Source organism: Canis lupus, chromosome 18 (genome assembly GCF_011100685.1).
Source record: "Canis lupus familiaris isolate Mischka breed German Shepherd chromosome 18, alternate assembly UU_Cfam_GSD_1.0, whole genome shotgun sequence".
Lineage (NCBI taxonomy): Eukaryota > Metazoa > Chordata > Mammalia > Carnivora > Canidae > Canis > Canis lupus.
Window position 1 is genome coordinate 6,808,404 of NC_049239.1, and position 16,402 is coordinate 6,824,805.

At 39.7% G+C, this 16,402-nt stretch overlaps 1 protein-coding gene across 3 annotated transcripts in view; it reads right to left on the minus strand.

Moving 5' to 3' along the window:
- The window catches only part of HECW1 (HECT, C2 and WW domain containing E3 ubiquitin protein ligase 1), a 440,242-nt gene that overhangs the window by 51,526 nt on the left and 372,314 nt on the right, over window positions 1-16,402 (minus strand). For all 3 annotated transcript variants that reach the window (XM_038562644.1, XM_038562645.1, XM_038562646.1), the window contains 4 exons: window positions 13,247-13,352; window positions 12,236-12,332; window positions 5,924-6,007; window positions 5,165-5,274 (listed from right to left, as the gene is read on the minus strand). In XM_038562644.1, coding sequence (XP_038418572.1) covers window positions 5,165-5,274; window positions 5,924-6,007; window positions 12,236-12,332; window positions 13,247-13,352 — 397 coding nt within the window. The remainder of the gene's footprint in view (window positions 1-5,164; window positions 5,275-5,923; window positions 6,008-12,235; window positions 12,333-13,246; window positions 13,353-16,402) is intronic.

A 16,402-nucleotide genomic window follows, 5' to 3' on the forward strand; every position in this document is an offset into this window, starting at 1 on the left:
ACTAGTCTAAACTTTTCTTATAAGTTTCTGTATTATAAGAAATGATTGTAACTATAACAAGGCAACTCAGAGTATAACACACACGTATGTCATACTTCTCTAAATATATTGACCCTAAAATAAACATGGGTGTCCAGTAGGGCCTAAACATTCAGGAGTTTATATTAGATGGTCTTGCATCATAGAAGAAACTTATAATAATAATAATAATAATAATAATAATAATATATTTTGTTGGTTCTATATAGAAGTAGTTTTTATATCACTTAGAATTTTTTGTGAATGCCTTATCTTTATACACTTTTTAATGAGGATTCTATTTAAAAGGAATAGGATTCTATGTAAAAGGAATAGAAAAAATAACATTCTTCTCCAAGTTTTATAGATGGCCAGAATCATGGCTTGCCCCTTCAATAACTACCATATTCCAGAATTTATATTCTAAAGACTGATATCTACAAACCCACAGGAATGAGACTATCATTACAAATTGAGATGATTGCTATCCATGAAGGAAACGAACCCAGTTCTTTGAGATCACAGAACACTCTGGCCATGTTCGGGAAGGCTTCCCTGGGGAATAGCCGAAGAATAAGTAAGCATGAAGTAGACTGAATTAGTTAGGAAAGACTTTGATTTAACTAAGATAAGAGATGAGCTGGGCGAAGAGCAATCTAGGTAGAAGATCAGCACGTGCAAAGGTACTGCAGCAAAATGGAAAGTGGTGCTCCAGTTTACCTGGAGCGCAGGGTGTGAAGATCAGAGTGATGCAAAACAAGCCTGGTGGGGTGAGTAGGAGATGATCAAACAGGATAAGGTTTGATCTGTTAAATAATTTTTTTTAATACTAAGCACAATAGGAAGCCATTGCACGAGGGCTGACATGATGACATTTGAGTCATGAAAACATCAGTCTTTCTGCAATGCAGAGAAAAAAATGAGAGGACTAGGATAGATTTAGACAGCCTAAATTGGACTAGTGTGGTATCAGCGGAGGTGAGAAGTGGAGTAGACTGAGGTGGAAGGGACTGCAGTGACAGTCATTGAGATGGAGAACAAGGGAAAAAGAACAAATCTGTGGTGGAGATCATGAACTTGGCCTTCGATGCTGCTACTTTTGAATGTTTGATTGGAAAGAGACATAGTTTGAGAGAGAAGAGAAGAAACCTAGGGCTGAGTCTTGAGCATGGTAGGAAGTGAAGAATGAGTCTGCATAGGTGACCGAAGAAGTAGTTGAAGTGCATATAGTAGTGTCATAGAAGCTAACTGAAGAGATGACCTAAGAGGGAGAACAGTCAATAATCTCAAATGTGGCTTGAGGTGGCTTGATGTTAGTTGTGAGAATTACCCACTGGCCTGTGTGCCTGGAGGTCATGGTGACCTCCAGTGAAGACACCTCCTCTCATGCACAGGTGTGGAGTGGAAGGAGGGGCAGGCTTGGTAGGCTTGTAGGACTGGTAGCAGACATTTGGGAAAATGTCTACTTAATGGTTTCAATTTTATTAGTGAAGGGAGAAGGGATATCATTTGCTAGGAGAGATAGAGAGGGTTGGAGATTTGAGGGGAGCATAAACTTTGAAATAGCAGTAAAGGGGCACCTGGGTGGCTCAGTCGGTTAGGTGTCCAACTCTTCATTTTGGCTTAGGTCATGATCCCAGGATTGTGAGATCAAGCCCCATGTTAGGCTCCATGCTGAGTGTGGAGTCTGCTTAAGATTCTCTCTCTATGGGGGCAGCCCAGGTGGCTCAGTGGTTTAGCACCACCTTCAGCCCAGAGCATGATCCTGGAGATCCAGGATTGGATCGGGATCAAATCCTGCATCAGGCTCCCTGAATGGAGCCTGCTTTTCCCTGTGCCTGTGTCTCTGGCGTGCTCTCTCTCTCTCTCTCTCCCCCTCTCTCTCTCTCCCTGTGTCTCATGAATAAATAAATAAAATCTAAAAAAAAAAAAAAAAGATTCTCTCTCCCCCTCTCCATCTGCCCCCTCTCCCCTGCTTTCTCTCTTGCTCTTTCTAAAAAAAAAAAAAAAAAAAAAAGAAAAAGAAAAAGAAAAAAAAGAAAAAAAGAAAGAAAAAAGAAAAGAAAAGAAAAAGCAGTAGAAAAGTTTACCTAGGAAACATGGTAGAGTTTTCTTTTGGGTGTTCAAGATCATATGAGGTGAGAGAAGACTAATCTATAATGTGTAATTGGCCCTGTCAGATGAATTTGCCCAAGAATTCCTGAGCATAGACGTAGAGGAAGCAGATAGTGCATTCATCTAGGGGCAGGGTTCTGCAAACAAAATGGAGAGGACTGGGGAGCAAAGGCCATTGGCACAGATGCTACCAAGATAATAAACTATGGAATCTATGCTGGATAAGGGAAGGACAAAAAGGAAAGGAGAGGCCTGTGTGAACTAGAGGTCTTGATGAGGACAAAGGACAGTAATGGGAAGAGTAGTTGAACAAGTATATTGAACGGGAGTGAGATGCTTGAATTAGTGATTTTAGAGATGACGACAGGGATGGGAAGGTGAATGTGAGAACAAGTGGTTCTGAGCGGGGGAGAGGAAGGTCATGGCAGACCAGAAATTCCAGAAACCAGGAGGCTAGGGAAATGAATGGGTGTCCTTGTGGATGTTGAAGTCATTCAGGATGATGGAAAGACTTGAGAAGGAGAGCAAACTATGAGACAGATACCAGAGTCTGAGAATGACAGAAAGGCTGGTTAATGAGAGCAACTGGGGGTGGTGGGGAGGCAGCTGAGTGGTATAAGCAAGGAAGCATGAAGCACATCAGCCTTACCCTTAGAGCCCCCAGCACCTGAGGTGTAAGGGAACCCATAGCCACCACTTGAAAAGAACTGTCCTCAGTGAAATGCCAGGTTTCAGACTATATGTAGAATGAGAATACAAATCTGTAGGTGCAAGTAGCATTTTCTGTCCAGCACAATGCAGTGTATTTTATAATATGACTTTTACTACTGCTGGTACTACCACTATGCCCATGATCAATTCTATGTATTTTTCTAGTAACTTAAGCTTTACAAAGTACTTTGGCATAAATATCTATGATTTGCTATCTCTGTAGCACTCAGATAAGTTTCAGGAAGGTCTAGAAAATGGTAATTATAAAATTCAACATCAAAATATTTGGATTATATAATCTAGGACCCTCATGGTCAGAGCTAGGACAATTAAGAATTAAAATGAAAAAAAAAAGAATTAAAATGAATTGTGGGTGCCTGGCTCAGTTGGCTAAATGTCTGCCTTTAGCTCAGGTTGTGATCCCAGAGTCCTAGGATCAAGCCTTTCATTGGGATCCCTGGTCAGTGGGGAGCCTGTTTCACCTTCTGCCTTTCTCCTGCTGGTGCGCTCTCACTCTCTCTCTCTCAAATAAGTAAATCTAAAAAATAAAAATTTAAAAAAATTTAAAAAAGAATTAAAATTAATTGGATGATCGTTTAGGTTCATGGTATTAGTAATGGCTTATTAGGAAAGTTGATTCCTTTTATAAAAATTATGCAAGTAATTCTCATTTAGGAAATAACTAGTATCTCCTATTTTTCTATTTGTAATATGATTGCCTCCTTCATGTAATAATGTTAAAATCATACTTTACTGTTGAATGTTTGGACCAAAGTGCAGATATTTTATCAGGCTGGTACAATATCTACAACAAAATGGCAGATCATCATGTAGAGCAATAGGTGCCCCCAAATGGAAGGCTTTACTCCCCAAAAGTAAGTCATCCTGTGTGCACTGGAAATATTTGACTGTCTTCATGTTGGCTCTAGCAAAGGTCCTTATCTTCCTTATCCCAGGCAATGGCATCTCAATTATATGTCAGAAGCAGCACACATTGGGCATTTCCTTAATAATGCCTTTGGTGCACTGGTTTGGAGGAAGTGATGATGAGGAGATACTGACTTAGAAACAGATTTTAGCAATTAACAAAACTACCCCTAAAAGATAGTTCTGAGTGATGTAACTTGGAGGAGCCAAACTAAGATATTCTAGTTTTAGAGACATGTGGCAGTACCACACGATGCTGAGTGAGACTTCCCTTCTGGGGACTGAAGACACTGCTAAATTCTGTATCTCTTGTGAATTTCTCCAGTGGCTTCAAAATCCAAGCTTAGACACTGACTCTAGAAGTTGTGATAAAAGAACCTACTAGATTTTTAAAACTAAGTTCCTTTACTTCTAAAGTCATAAAAAGAAATTTGGGTTTACCACCAAGACTTTGAACAAGGTGGTGTTGAAAACTAAGCAACTGAGGAAAACTCTCCAATATCTGGATCTCATTTGGGAATATGGATTTGACTTAAACTAATTATTTTGATGAACCCAAGAGCAACATCTTCTTTTTTTCCACTAAACAGTTCAGTACATATTTCCTTATTTGGAATGGAAAATACCTATAAAGAATTTCTGTATCATGAGTATATTAATCCTAATACATAAAGGAAACTGTAGGGGAACAATTGTGCATGTAAGAAAACTCTGTAACATCTTTGTGGGGACAGAATGGTGGTCCCTAGTCACCACATCACTGAGCAATTCCTTTACACCTAAACAGAAAGTTACTAAAATTAGTATCTAATAATATTCTGAGTCATAAGGCAAAATGTTTTAGAAAAGGCTCTTCCCCTCTAAATGCCTGCAGAGTACCTTTGGAATACAAAAGTAATTTAGAGCAGGGGTCAGTAGACTTTTTCTGTGATGGGCCAGGTAGTAAATATTTTAGGCTTTTGTGGTCCTCTGGTCTCATCGCTACTACTCAGCTCTGCTGTTGTAGTGTGAAAGTTGCTATAGAAAATACATAAATAAACAGGTGTGACTGGGGTTCAATAAAATTCTATTTATAGACACTGAAGTTTGCAATTCATATAATTTTCATGTCATGAAATATTATTTTTATTAAAAATTTCAAATTAAGAATGTAGAATGCATTATAGTGTGGGGGCATTACAAAAACAGGCAATTTGTCAACACCCAATTTCGACAGTGTGGTTTCAACTAGAAAATTGAGAGAGGGGAGAAGAGAGTGCATATATATACACACACACACACACACACACACACACACACACATATACATATACTACTGCTCTTCTTCTACCTTCATCTGGTGGAAACCCAGATGGACACTTACAGGAGATAGAATGCCAGATACTCAAGTTACCTGGGGAGTTCTGAGGTGAGGAACAGGGTGAACAGCGGGGAGAGAAGCTGTACCCAGGGTGGAAGGCAGCCTGCAGTGGGACATAGGACATAATCTCTTCTTCAAAGAGACTGTAAAGTAAGAAAAGAAGAAGAAGAAGAAGAAGAAGAAGAAGAAGAAGAAGAAGAAGAAGAAGAGGAGGCAGGAGAGGATAGGAGGAGCGTTCTGCGAGAGGATGTATCATGAGCTCTTCGCTGTAGGAGTTGATTCGGTGCCTGTTCGTGGCGACGCGTCCTGCTCTCTTCTGTTGCTGGATTCTTCTCCCCCTTCCGGGGTCCCCGCCTCCCCCCCCTCCGCGCCCGCCCCGCCCGCCTCCCGCTCCCTCCCCTCCACGCCCAGAAAGAAAGAAAGAAAAAAGTTAATTTTCTGTTCACGAGAGTGTTCATGAATTACGATATAGTGGTTACAGGTCTCACAAGGCAACAAAAGCACTTAGGTTCACTTAGATAGGCACATGCCAGCGTGCAAATTCTCAGTGTTATTTTAAATCCTAATTAATCCTGCAATAATAAAGTCTCCATTAAGTACTATGCACAGTTCTTGATACCTCAGTTGTGAATGTAAAGAAGGCAATGGGCAGCAGGTACAAGGGTGGGGGGGTCCTACTCTGCAGCTACTAGAATCCTCTAGAACAAATGCAGAGTGTTTCAACTATAGAAGTAGTGGAAAAAAACTGCCCAGAGCAGCCTTTCCAGAAGTGTTTCAGGCTTAGCCCCTTACCTCAGCAAAATTACTAGATCTGCATCACAGGACAACTTTTCAAGCCCATGATTACCCTCAGTCCGAATGTAATGGATTTTCTCCCTAGAATAATGTAGGAAAGAAAATAAGAATTACACACCAACACATAAACGAGGGCACACATCCCTTTCTGACTCGTTTCCCTGCCAATATGGCTGACTAGCGATAGTCTAATGTCCAGTGAATTTTGTGGTATTTTGAGCTCCTGTAGCAGGTTCCCATGATGCTCTACAAGGGATCACCCTTCCTCAGACTACAGGGATGGAAGCTGAGGAACACAACAAACGTAGTACCTCAGACAGCTATGACAGTTAGGAGGGAGGTGGGTAAGGAGAGCTGCCGGAGGACTGCTGTGGGCTCTCGGCATCTTGGGAGCCATGGGAGGAAAGAGAAAGAGGGCATCTCAAGAAATCTTACACCTGATGGAAAATGTATGATGCGACACCAGGGAAGAGAGGGGCTGGCATCCAGAATACCCGAGTCTTCCAGGTCAGTTTGAGCACAGGTCTCAATTTCTCAGTTTAATTATAATTTGCATTCTGACTCTCTTCGTGACCTCCAACTCAAACCTGACAAGTTATTCCGATGAATTTAGAGATAAATAATATTATTCTGATCCGATGAACTTGGTACTTTGCGTCTCTGGCATTCAAATATTATAAATGCCACAACCAAGAATCATTCCATTGTGTGCATGCTTCAAAGAAGTTTTCTTCCCTTTCTTGAAGAGATGCCACAAAAATCTGAGAAGATTTAAGGATTTGCTTTTTTTATATTTAACTTTATTTTTTTGTTAACATTTTAATTTTGAGATAATTTTAGAATCATATAGAGTTGTAAGAAATTAATACAGAGCCATCCAGTATACCGTATACTCAGTTTCCTCCAATGTATGACTTCTTAAAAATCTATTTGTAAAAATACTGCAGATACAAATTTTTCCTGTCTCTGATTATAATAAGATGAGCCCAAATCTTCATCATTACTTGCATATTTTCAGGCAACAATACAATAAGCTTGACCTTTTGGTGTGTGTATTTTTTAAAAGGAAAACTTTTTGGCCTCTACAAAATAAGATTAAACAGAGAAATGTGTTGTAATCCAACTTCTCAGTATAGGTAGCGTATCACTGCAATAAAGGCTATTGCCCAAACCTGGGGGAGGGGGGGGTTGTTCATTGTGGCTTCTCTGACTGGAGGTTCTGAAAAATGGAACAGACCTGTCCGCACATCATTTTGCGGAAGGATGTGGAAGCCCAGCCAAGAGTGCAAGCACAATGCCTCCTCCATCACCTGTCTCCCTCTGTGTGTCTCTATGTTTTCGATCCCATGTTTCTGAGCTTTGGCCTCTAAATCCTGATACCATCTCCAGGCCTCTTGTTTGGAAGCTTCTGTGGATCTGCTCCCCTGGTTTACTGACTTCAGCCCCACAAAGGACTCTCAAATTTATATGTCCTCCCAATGACAATGCCCCTGGGGCAGATCATCTTGTGGTCCCAAGGGACCTATACATGGGTAAGCCCCTGGTCTCCTTGGCTGGAGGAAAAATGGAGAGAACATTCTAGGAGTTTCCCTTTGTTCCAAGCATCCCTGAGGAAATGAAGTCCAAAGGGGGCCAACTATACTAAGGCAGCAAAGTGCCCAAAGTGGCACCACACTGCAGTGGTTCTGTTATCCCACCATCCCACATTAACCACATCCATGTATCAGAAAGCCAAGCCCACTTTTCTGAGACTTTCAGTGGCTCTCCACAGGACATTGCACTCTTTCATGTATACAAAACTCTTATGTAGACCCAGTGGTCTGGGGGCCTCCAAAGGCCCTGGGACCCATTCCAAAGGCACTGGAACTGGGAAAGATCTCTGATGGTGAGAATGCCATCTGCCTCTCCTACATATATCCTTTGTCCATCAGGAAAACTCCAGTGCAAAACTCTCCTTAGGGTTCAGTTCAGTGGAGCTACCTGCCTCCTTGACATCTGGACATCTCTCTTTGTGGCCTCAAAGGCCTCAAAACTTAATATCCACATGAAATCCTTGAAATTCTTTTGTCACTATCTTTTATTACTAAATTCTGATCCTGTTCTTTTGGCCTCTAACACATTCTATAGCTATATATTTGGCTTGAGAAAAATAAAAGTCAAACTTGTCTACCATCTACCTTCCTCAATAGATAGCAAATACGATACAAAGTGGGACCAGTGTCTGTTTGCTTTGCTACTGCATATACAGCCCTTCTTGATTCAGAATACTGGCACAATAAAAGCTTAGAGGAAGAATGAATGAATGACCACTGCTACCATAACGCTTAAAGTTAACAGATGTCATTAACTCTAGGTTTTCTGGCTCCATCTTCCCTCTCCTTAGGTGGCTTCCTTCTGATTCACTGTGTTATCTGCTGAACACAGTTTTCTGAGGACTCACCCTTCACACTGGCTTTGTGGACTCAAGACATGTATCCATGACTCCCTGAGAAAAGCAATGGCTGAACAAGGGTCACAGTCCCCACTTGAAGACCACAGAGGAAGCAGTAAGTTTGTCCTCTGGGCAGTGTTATGGGGGAAAGGAGGTTTTCTATTCAATCTTTGGACCTTTAAAATGGAACTGACTCACCCCCACATCAGATCCAGGGGCAACCACCAGCCCAGTCACAGTGAGTAGTTCCTAGCTTCCTGGTTCTTGGAAGCCTGACTCTTGTATTGCCTGTAAGCAAATTTTTCCTCTTGTTGTTCTCTCTTTTTAATTCCATGTTTTTTAGCCACTTTGGGCCTTCTGTTTTTGGTGAGATATTTGGGTTCTCATTCAAGTCCTTAAAGGAGTCCCTAATCTTAAAGAAGTTATTAGTTTATATACTAAATAATTGCTGAGATTTTTCCAATTCCAAGTTGTCTTAATTCCAAATTCCCCATGTCTGGAAAAATCATAATTGTACAATTCTGCACTGGAACAAAGCCTTTAAGGCTTCTTGGATTTTGTTATAATGTGATACTATGTAATAGCACTGAAAATAGTTTACTTTCACTCTTTTACCCAGGGGATTACATTTTCACTTTTAAAATGACTTAAATGAGACTCCAGTGCCTTTGATGAATTCAAATTCCTCAAAAAATTAGCCCTGAACTCATTAGTTATTGGTAGAATCAGTAACAGAAAAAAAGTTCAAGAGTAGCAATCTCTCAGAAACTTTTCATATCATACAACTTCTCTGAAAATCCCTTGGAAATTCCCTTAAATTATGCTATACTGTGAGTCAGGGAGTAGCCCACAAATAAATGAGCCACATGACTGAGTATGGCATTGCCTTCTGTGGCACAGTAATGGGCAGAGATGAGCATAAGTGGAAGGGCTGATCACTTATGCTAAAGCTCATCTGTTCATCTAAAGATCTTTCAAACACTCTAAACATAATTAGTGTTGCTTATTTTCAAAGTAGAGGAGTAGGTTCTGAGGGGAAGAGTGATACAAAGGCAAAGACTGGAAGATCCCGCACTAAGGAGTTTACACCAGTACAGACAGTATTCAAGAGATAATGGAAAAATATATGAGAAGGACAAAAAAGGAATGCTATCAAAACAAGGCAAAAGAAATATTAAAGTTTGCCGAGGTTGGTGAATCTTTGTATTTGGTTTGAGCCTTTAAAATGAGTTGAGAGGTCCTTAAGAGAAGAGCCATTCCCAAGAGGGCAGAAGTAGGAGAGGACACAGCCTGCTTGGTGGAAGTGGAAGACACTAGAAGGGAAAACTAGCTTGAGATAGAGTTAGGTTAGGGCCATGGAAAATGTGTTGAGAAATCCTGACTTTATTTCACATACAATGGAAAGCTTTTTTTGAAGGCCAGAAGTGACATGATTTAATCTGTGCTATAAGAAGGTAATTCTGGCTATAACAGGTAGGTGATATCTGTTACAGTGATAGATCAAGGGGACATATTCTAGGAGACCCCTACAAAATCCAGGAGAGAAATGATGAGCACCCAAATGCAGGCCATCACAGGGAAGGAAAAAGAAAGGCTGGAAGATAGAAAGTGAGGAGGCGTATGTTTTGGTGTGGAGATAGAGAAAGAAGGAGGAGTGGAGACCTGGCAGTGGGGAGGACGGGTGGTTCTAATTCACACAGAGTAAAAAGCAGTGAAAAGAGGTGTCAGTGAAGCTGTGTGTGTGTGTGTGTGTGTGTGTGTGATCAGTGAATAATCCACTCTGGGAGGAGTAATATGAATTTGAATTGCAAAGAGGCTATTTTCAGGTGTTGGTGATTCACTGAGAAGTCAAAGCAGAGTATCACAGTTGCCAGCTAGATTCAAAAGACCACCAAATAGGAGATGAGGAGTCCGAGGCAGTCAGTGACTGTATTCCCAGACCTTTCCTGATCCTTTATACACAAAAGCATCTACACAGTGCCCACATGGTAATCTGTATCTGAGGAGATTAAGGGTAGTTTTGGACTGAATAACATGCTCTGAATAATGGTCTCGAAGAGCTTGATCAAGAATTCAAACTCCAACAAGACACATCTAACCATCATGTATGGCCAGATTCCCAAACACTGTGCAGTTAACTGAAGCAGAGAGATACCTGAATATCTTGGAACGTGAGATTTAAGAGATGTTACCTTGTTATCACTTTGGGTGGCTGTCCTTTCCAAATGAAGTGATTCATTTTCAAGGACACTCATGCAACAATGACACTAATGGATAGTAAGATTTAAGTAGTTAGAACACATTGTACTTTTAATACTTTTGGTTTGCTGGTTGGTTTATTTTTTAATATGTTAATCTAATAATTGGTTTACCACTAAATGATATTTTAAAAATAAAAATATTTAAGATGGATTAAAGAACTAAATGTGAGACCTAACACCATAAAATTCCCAAATGAGAACATACGCAGTAATTGGTTTGACAGTGGCTGTAGAAACATCTTTCTAGATATGTCTCCATAGGCAAGGGAAACAAAAGCAAAAATAAATTACTGAGACTACACCAAAATAAAAAGCTTTTGCACAATGAAGGAAACCATCAATAAAACAAAAAAATAACCTAATGAATGGGAGAAGATATATGCAAATGATATATCCAATAAGGGGCTAATATCCAAAATATATAAAGAACTTACACAACTCAACACCAAAACCCCCTAAATAATCCAATTAAAAATGGGCAGTGGACATGAATAGATATTTTTTCCAGAGAAGAGATACAGATGGCCAACGGACACATGAAAAGATGCTTAACATCACTCATCATCAGGGAAATGCAAATCAAAACTACAATGAGTTATCACTTCACACCTGTCAAAATGGCTAAAATCAAAAACGCAAGAATCAAATGTTGGCGAGGATGTGGAGAAAAAGGAACCCACATGCAGTGCTGATGGGAATGCAAGCTTGTGGAACTACTCTGGAAAAACCAGTATGGAGGTTCCTCAAAAATTAAAAATAGAATCACTACATGATCTGATAATTCCACTATGGGTATTCACCCAAAGAAAATGAAAACACTGATTCAAAAAATATATGTACCCCTATGTTTATTGTCACATGTACACAACAGGCAAGATATGGAAGCAATCCAAGTATGAATCCATCAATGAATGAATAAAGAATATGTGGTATATATACACAATGGAATATTACTGAACTAAAAAAAAGAATGAAATCTTGCCATTTGCAACAACATGGATGGATCCTTTACCATATGATGCTAAATAAGTAGATCAGTCAGAGAATAGCAAATACCATATGATCTCACTCATATGTAGATTTAAGAAACAAAACAAGCAAGGACAAAAGAGACAAACAAAAAACCAGGCTCAACTACAGAGAATAAATTGATGGTTACAAGAGAGGAGGTAGGTGATGGAATGGGTGAAAGAGGTGAAGGGGATTAAGAGTACACTGATCATAATGAGCACTAAGTAATGTCTAGAATTGTTGAATCACCATATTGTCTAACTGAAACTAATATAACAATTAATATGTTAATTATACTTGAATAAAAAATCATATGATGCTTTACATAAGTAATTTTTTGATGAAAGATATTTTACTTTTTCTGGATTTCTTTCTGAATCAGTGGAAATCATTTTAGCATTGTATGGTTAATATGGAACCTGGCAATATGGCTATCTCTGTTAGTGGCTCTTCAGAGAACATTAGAATCCCCTGGATCCTTCCTTCTGAGTATTCAAGAGAACAAAACGAATCATAAGCTTCTACTCTTCCTCCACAGAGGTGTTGTCCCCCTGGGGAGACGGGCTGGAGAGACCCAGAGCTAGAGGGTGAGCGACAAGTCCCTACCTGAGTGCGTGGTTTCTCGCCAGGCTTGGCTGACGCTCTTGCAGCATTTCAAAAATGTTTGGCTGGCGAAGAAATGCCACAATCTTGTCATTATATGCTGAAACAGACAAAAGTGCACGTTGTGGTTGAGTCTTCAGCCCAGAGATAATTTCTCTAATGGTTGGAAAATGGCTGCTTGATACCAGGGTTAGCAAAGGACTTTGAAGGGCAGATAGCATACTCATCAAAAAAATGTAAGCTCTTGAGGGCTTTTTTCTGTGACATAATAGCATTATCATTTTTAAAAGATCAAACCAAAAGTAAACCAGATCTAAGTTAATTATCCTTAATATTCCAGGAACTTAACTCATCCCTGTGTGAAGAGGTGAAGGAGAATAAAATTGCTCTCCATGAGAGGAGTTCTATTCTCTTCCTTCTGACTTCTCTTGGCCATTTTCAATAGTTATTACAGCAAAAGATTCTTTATGAGTTCAAAGAAATCCCTTTCTGAGCACTTGACCCTTATAACCTGTGGTGTAGGTGGATTTCCCAGGAATGATAATGGAAATAAGCAAATCCATTTGGGCTTTCTCACCTCATTTCCCTTGATACAAGTGGCATGTACCTCAGGAGGTAACTGAGGTTAGGAATGAAGACTATGCTGACTTATCCCCACACACACCTGGGGAGAGAGGTCTAAATTAAAAACTGTGTCTAATAGCAACAAGATCCATCACCTCATTTAAACTATGCTCTCCTGGACTTGGCTAACAAATCACTGAATACAAATCACTGAATACAATAAAGAAGAAGGTCAAGGCCTGGAAGAGAACAGAGACAGGGAAGATGGAAGGACAAATTAAGGAATGAAGGGAAAAGAAATTGGGTCAGAAGGGGGATGGAAGCAAAGAGTGGGGGTAGATTATAGGGGAGGAAAAAGAAAACACAGAATTCTGAATATTAGAAGATTCGTGACAAGAAGAAAATAACCTAAGTATTGGGTATCCAGGGTCCCCAAAGCTTGATACATACCTAGTGGCAATGACTCATGTTGATGCTGGCTCCGAATAGCAGCTACAAGGCTGTGTCCTGGCCTGGCCAGTAAAGAGGCTCCTCTGTTTCTAGAGACTTCTGAAGCCTAATTTCAAAATAAAATTGTTAGCATTGGAAATCTTATCAAATTCAGATGGACTTTTAATACTAATTTTTCAAGATGAGGGGTAAAGATCATGATATCACCTAAGTTAAAAAAGCAATGAAGTTACAATGCTCAAAGTGAGTGGAAATAAGCAAGTTAAAAAAAAAAAGAAAGACTAAGTAGGGTGGTTGATGGTTTTTAAGAAAGTGATTGTGTTAGATGTCATAAATGTTAACCAAATTAATATACTGAATACACTAAAAACATTTCTGTTCATAAATACATTCAAGAGACATAAATTCTACACGAACATTATCAGTAAAGATAAGTTTATGGCTTTCATTTCGAAAGGTTGGCACTCAACTTCAGAACTGAATGTGGAATGGACTTGCTCTTTTTAACAGCACGTATCACCCTCACGTGGCCATTCTTTGCTTAGTGCCTATTATTTCATTCACTGTACTGGCTACTCTTCACATAGTATCTTCTTATTCTCTCAAAATTCTGAAAGAAAAGCATTATTAAGCCCAGACTACAAACAGGGAATCTGAGGATCAGATAAATTATTTACAAAATTTTTAACTCTAAGAGACAGAACTAGGATACCAACTAACGCTTGACTGCAAAGCATTTGTTGACTCCTTTTCTGCTATTAGCCTGCAACCAATACCCTGGTTTTGGATGGGCATTTTGACAAAACTACATGAAATGCAGAACTTACTTAGCTTAAAACTGATATTTATGATGATAAATTTAGATCAGTTTTAAGTTTTAACAAACCCTCTAAGTTCTAGAGCATGACAATGAACTTTCTACCATAATTCTCTGTACTTTTGTTCCTTAAAGGGCCCTTGCAGGGTAAGCTACTTAAACAGAGGCTCTGTAAATTTTCCACATTGGAATCCACTCATCAAATATCATCCTATGATATTTGGTAAAATATGCCAAAATAGGCTTTAAAAAATTTAAGAATTATATTAAAGATTATTTTGTAATATACTCATAAGAAGCTCAAGCATCTAGACAAATAAGGAAAGAAGATTCCTCCTCTGAAATCGGTATACAATTTGCTCCCACAGAATTCAGGAGAGGTAGTGAGATCTTATAGTACAAAGTCCAGAAACGTCAGGTCAATCTCAAAGGGGCCATTTAAGACTAGGCCATGTGTCACATTGCAGATGACAAATAGGACAGATTACTAAGGGCTTACTAATTAAAGACATGGTAATTGCTGGTTTTCCTTTGGGTCCTACTTCCACACTCCACACAGACAGGGATAACATCCTTTCTTGGCAGAGATGTGCTATCAGTTCACTGTCTGTGTACGGCAGTCTTTGAATTGCTCTTCTGGAAGTAGTAGAGATGCAGATCCATCCTTTCTCTCCCGGTCCTTCTCCTTGCCCGCTGCCTACTGGAGGGACAAGGAACTAGATTCTGTGCTACTGTAGTAAGCTTCTCATTTGATGTCATTAGCCCTCGGCTCTGTCCTGCTAGATAGCCAGCCACCAAGATTTAGAAGCTGGTACTTCTGCAACAGCACTTTCCAGTCCCAATTACATGGTTGCAAAGCAGAGTGATGAAAGAAAGCCATGCTAATTATTAAAATAGGCAGCATTGAGTCTCTACATTTCTTTTTCCTTGAATTAATATGTAAAGGCTATCTGGGACTTAAATGATAGGTCACTTTTCCTTGGAAGGAATTATGTCAGTCTGCTTTAAAATGTGTGTGAAAAAAAATAAAGTGTGTGTGAAATATTTTTGATGCTATGAATACAGGAATCTGAAAGACCACTCAGTTGAAGATTATCTAAATGATGTATTACAGAGAGAAACTGAGGAAACAGATCTGATAACAGACCTCAGGAAGGCATGGCTGTGTACCAAACTCAGGTGATGCCTGCTGTCACACTCTGAGCTAAAGTGTCTAATTGCTGGTGGGTTGCCCTGAAATAAATAGCACTTTGAAACAGGAAGAGGCTCCCTTCTATTCCGGGCTGCCACAGGGAATTCATGTGTTACAGATATGTTTCAGGGAAAAATGGTGCCTACTTCTGAGGTCATCTGCTCACTGGCAAAACTAAGCCAGATTGTAAAACTTCTGAAACCAGATGAAGGCCAGCTACCCTGAAGGCAGACTACTCACTGATGAATGTGCTTCAGGCCAAGTATGAATGAGATGGAGAAGACAACACAGGGGGAAGGTGGGGCATGTGGGGTACCTGAACCATAGAGACACCTGCCAAGGGTAAAGGAGGTAGTGGAGAACCTACAGATGCGGATGGATGGGAGGGTTAAATAGAACACACCCTCATCCAACTAGGAGCCAAGAATTTATAGGGATGGAGACAACTTCAACCGGGGCTGGAAAAGATTCTGAGGTTGGGTTAGAGTTTAGTATATGCTAGGATCCTTGTACCCCTAAAGTAGTATTAAATGATCCATCCTGAGGAATGTTGGATAACAGCTGAGTCACTGATTCCGATCTCACTGCAAACATGATGCTAACATTTGCTTTCCTAACCTGAGAATGACTTAAAATAGATTTTCCATTTAAAACCAAAATTATATGACTCACTGAATTCCCTGGCATTTGACACTTTTTGTGTTACTGGGTTTCTCCTGGGTGTGTGTGTGAGATGGAGAGAAAAAGAGGGGACCTCCCTCTCCCAGACATGGCCTGCCTCTCCCCAGACATGCTATGACTATTCTATGACTGGCTAAAACCTAGTTTGCAATAGGGACTACTTTTAAGATTTCTTTCCCTTTTGATGTTGAGATAGCTTTAATCATAATTGCAAATGTGAAACTTCAAACATTTAGCTCTCTAGTAAAAAAAAAAAGTAGATATGCTCAGAAAATAGTTTTCAGTGACTGGTAAACAAGCTTCTCTTTTGTGTTGCAATTTAGAAATGTAAACTGGTGTTTTTTTTTTTTTTTTGTTTGTTTGTTTTTTAAGCCATCATTGAAAATTGCAGGTTATAGGCTGAATTTGGATTAGTAATCAGCTAATGCTCACTGGAGGCCTGATGATAAAAAAAATAGTGAGTTCA